The sequence below is a fragment of the Rhincodon typus genome, chromosome 13 (assembly GCF_021869965.1).
Source record: "Rhincodon typus isolate 14 chromosome 13, sRhiTyp1.1, whole genome shotgun sequence".
NCBI classification, from domain to species: Eukaryota; Metazoa; Chordata; class Chondrichthyes; order Orectolobiformes; family Rhincodontidae; genus Rhincodon; species Rhincodon typus.
The window spans coordinates 63,250,977-63,253,545 of NC_063344.1; the positions used below are offsets into that span (position 1 = coordinate 63,250,977).

At 41.7% G+C, this 2,569-nt stretch overlaps 1 protein-coding gene across 1 annotated transcript in view; it reads left to right on the top strand.

Moving 5' to 3' along the window:
* The window catches only part of LOC109920736 (serotransferrin-B-like), a 76,506-nt gene extending 74,234 nt beyond the window's left edge, over positions 1–2,272 (top strand). Inside the window, exon 28 of the mRNA XM_020520796.2 lies at positions 1,827–2,272. Coding sequence (XP_020376385.2) covers positions 1,827–1,873 — 47 coding nt within the window. The 3' untranslated portion in view covers positions 1,874–2,272. The remainder of the gene's footprint in view (positions 1–1,826) is intronic.
* Positions 2,273–2,569: the final 297 nt, after the last annotated feature.

The window sequence follows — 2,569 nt, forward strand, 5'->3', positions numbered from 1 at the left end:
ACGGTGTCTGACCCACTGTCCCAGCCAGTCCCAGAGTGTGAAAGGACAGTGTCTGACCCACTGTCCCAGCCAGTCCCAGAGTGTGAAAGGATAGTGTCTGACCAACTGTGCCACCCATTCCCAAAATATAAAAGGCCAATTTTATATCCAATTGGCTAACTTACCACTGATCCAGTGCAACCTAATCTTCCAGACCAGCTTACCTTGTAGGGACCTTGTCAAATGCTTTAGTAAAGTCCATGTAGACAACATCCACTGCCCTACACTCATCAATCATCTTTGTCACTTCATCAACAACTCAATGAAGTTTGTGAGACAATACCTCTCCTGCATAAAACCATGCTGACTGTCCCTAATAAGTCCATTCTTTTCCAAATGTGAGTAAATCCTGTCCCTAAGAACCTTTTCCAATAATTTCCCTACCACTGATTATAAGGCTCACTGGCCTATCATTTCCTGAATTATTCCTCTTGCCCTTCTTAAACAAAGGAACAACATTGGTTATTGTCCAGTCTCCTAGGACTTTGCCTGTGGCTGAAGAAGATACAAAGATCTCTGTCCAGGCCCCAGGAATCTCCTTCCTTGTCTACTTCAGTACCTTGGGATAGATCCCATCAGGTACTGGGGACTTATCTGTTTTAATGTTTTTCAAGATACCCAACACTTCCTCCTTCTTAATAGCGACTGCCCCAGGATATCAACATATTAAAAATAGGTGGAAAGGTGAGTGGTGAGGATAAAACAAAGAGCTTATAGCAGCATATGGACAGGTGAAGTGAGTGGGCAAAAATGTGACAGACAAAATATAATATGAAAAAGTGTGAGCTTGTGCACTATGGCAGGAAGTATAAAGGAGCTGACATATATTTAAATGAAGAAAGGACAAAGAAAGCTGCAGTCTGGAGGTATTTAGGAGTCCTCGTGCACAAAAGTTAGTATCTAAATTCAGCAGGGGTTAGGGGAGACAAATGGAATGCTGGCTTTTATTTGAAAAGGAATGGAGCATAAAACTTGGGAAGTCTTACTAAAACTATACAAGGCACTGGTTAGACCACACATGGAATATTGAGAGCAGTCTTACGCCCCCTTAGAAAAGGAAAATTATACTGGCACTGGAGACAATCCAGAGAAGGTTCGCTAGGTTGGTCCTGAGCATAGAGGGAATTTCTTCTTGTCTTGCTAGGTTGGGCCTGTCATCACTGGAGTTTAGAAGAATGAAAGTCAACCTGACTAAAACATATAACGTTTTTAGGGGACTTGACAGGGTACATTTGGAAAGGTTGTTTCCCCTTGTACTCAGAGGGTATAATCTTAGAGTAAGGAATCGTGTATTTAAGACAGAGATGAGGACAGTTTTTTACTTCATAGGCCGGTGAATCTGTGGAATTTTCTCCCCCAAAGGATTGAACAGCTTGGAGCGGTAAGTATATTCATGACTGAGATAGACAGATTTCGAATCAGTCAGGGAATCAAGGGTTATTGGGAAAAGGTGGACAAGTGGAGTTCAGGATTATATGATCAGCCATCATGACATTCAATGATAGAGCAGCTTCGATGGGCTGAACAGCCCACTTCAGCACTAACTTTCTTATGGTCCTCTTGAATGTGTTACCCAGTTTCCATCTTGCTGTCCAGGACTGGTCACAGATGCATGGATGTCAAGGAATAAGCAAATTATACAGAGGCTGATTTTTCCTCAGCATTTGTCAGCCTCTGAATTTCCCTCCATCATAAAGCACGTTTGGGAGTTGTAGACTAATGGACACAGAAGCAGAGACTTCAGAAGATCTGATTATTATTCTCTCATTGATTTTTTTTAATTACAGATTTCCCCGAAATCTATCACCTTGGCCGTTGCCAGGTCCCGCATTAAGTCGGCTATGATTTCCGCATTGACCTTGCTATCTCATCGTTCTTCCCTCTCTCTGGGCCAATATCAGCCTCAGTTCAGTGATAGCCCCTCTATTTCCAGCTGAATTATTTGTACGTACTGACTTGCTATCCCTCCATTGTTAAAGAAACATAACCTTCGTCAAGAGTTTTAATCCATTCAAACTGTTGTTGTGAGGTTCAGCAAATGTGGGAAGGCGCACAGCCGGGAACATCAAATGCAAGGAGACACAGTTGATTCATACTTTATGCCAAACCATGTATTCAAACCCAGTCCAGCTATTAGAATGACATCTCCTCTGGTTGGCAGTTGCTGAATTATGACTCAGTCACAGTATTATACCTTTAAATTGCTTCAATAAAGAACCATCAAAAACACCAATGTGGACATCCTTCACATTTATTGAGACCATGTGGCATATGTTACATTCTGTACTGCCTTTAGGACACAAGCAATCACTGGCTTTGAGTTAAAGGACAATAAACCTTGTTGGTTAAATTAGTCACACCTCAATATTTCTCCTTATGTGTTAGAGCTAGTGAATTTGTGAACGTGTAGATTTTGATCGTATTTGTTTCTACTTGGGGAGAGAAATACCGAATAATATAGACCATGTGGGTTGAGATACTGGGCCGGTTTTCATTCTCCTGGAGAGCCTGTAAAAGGTTACAAATACAA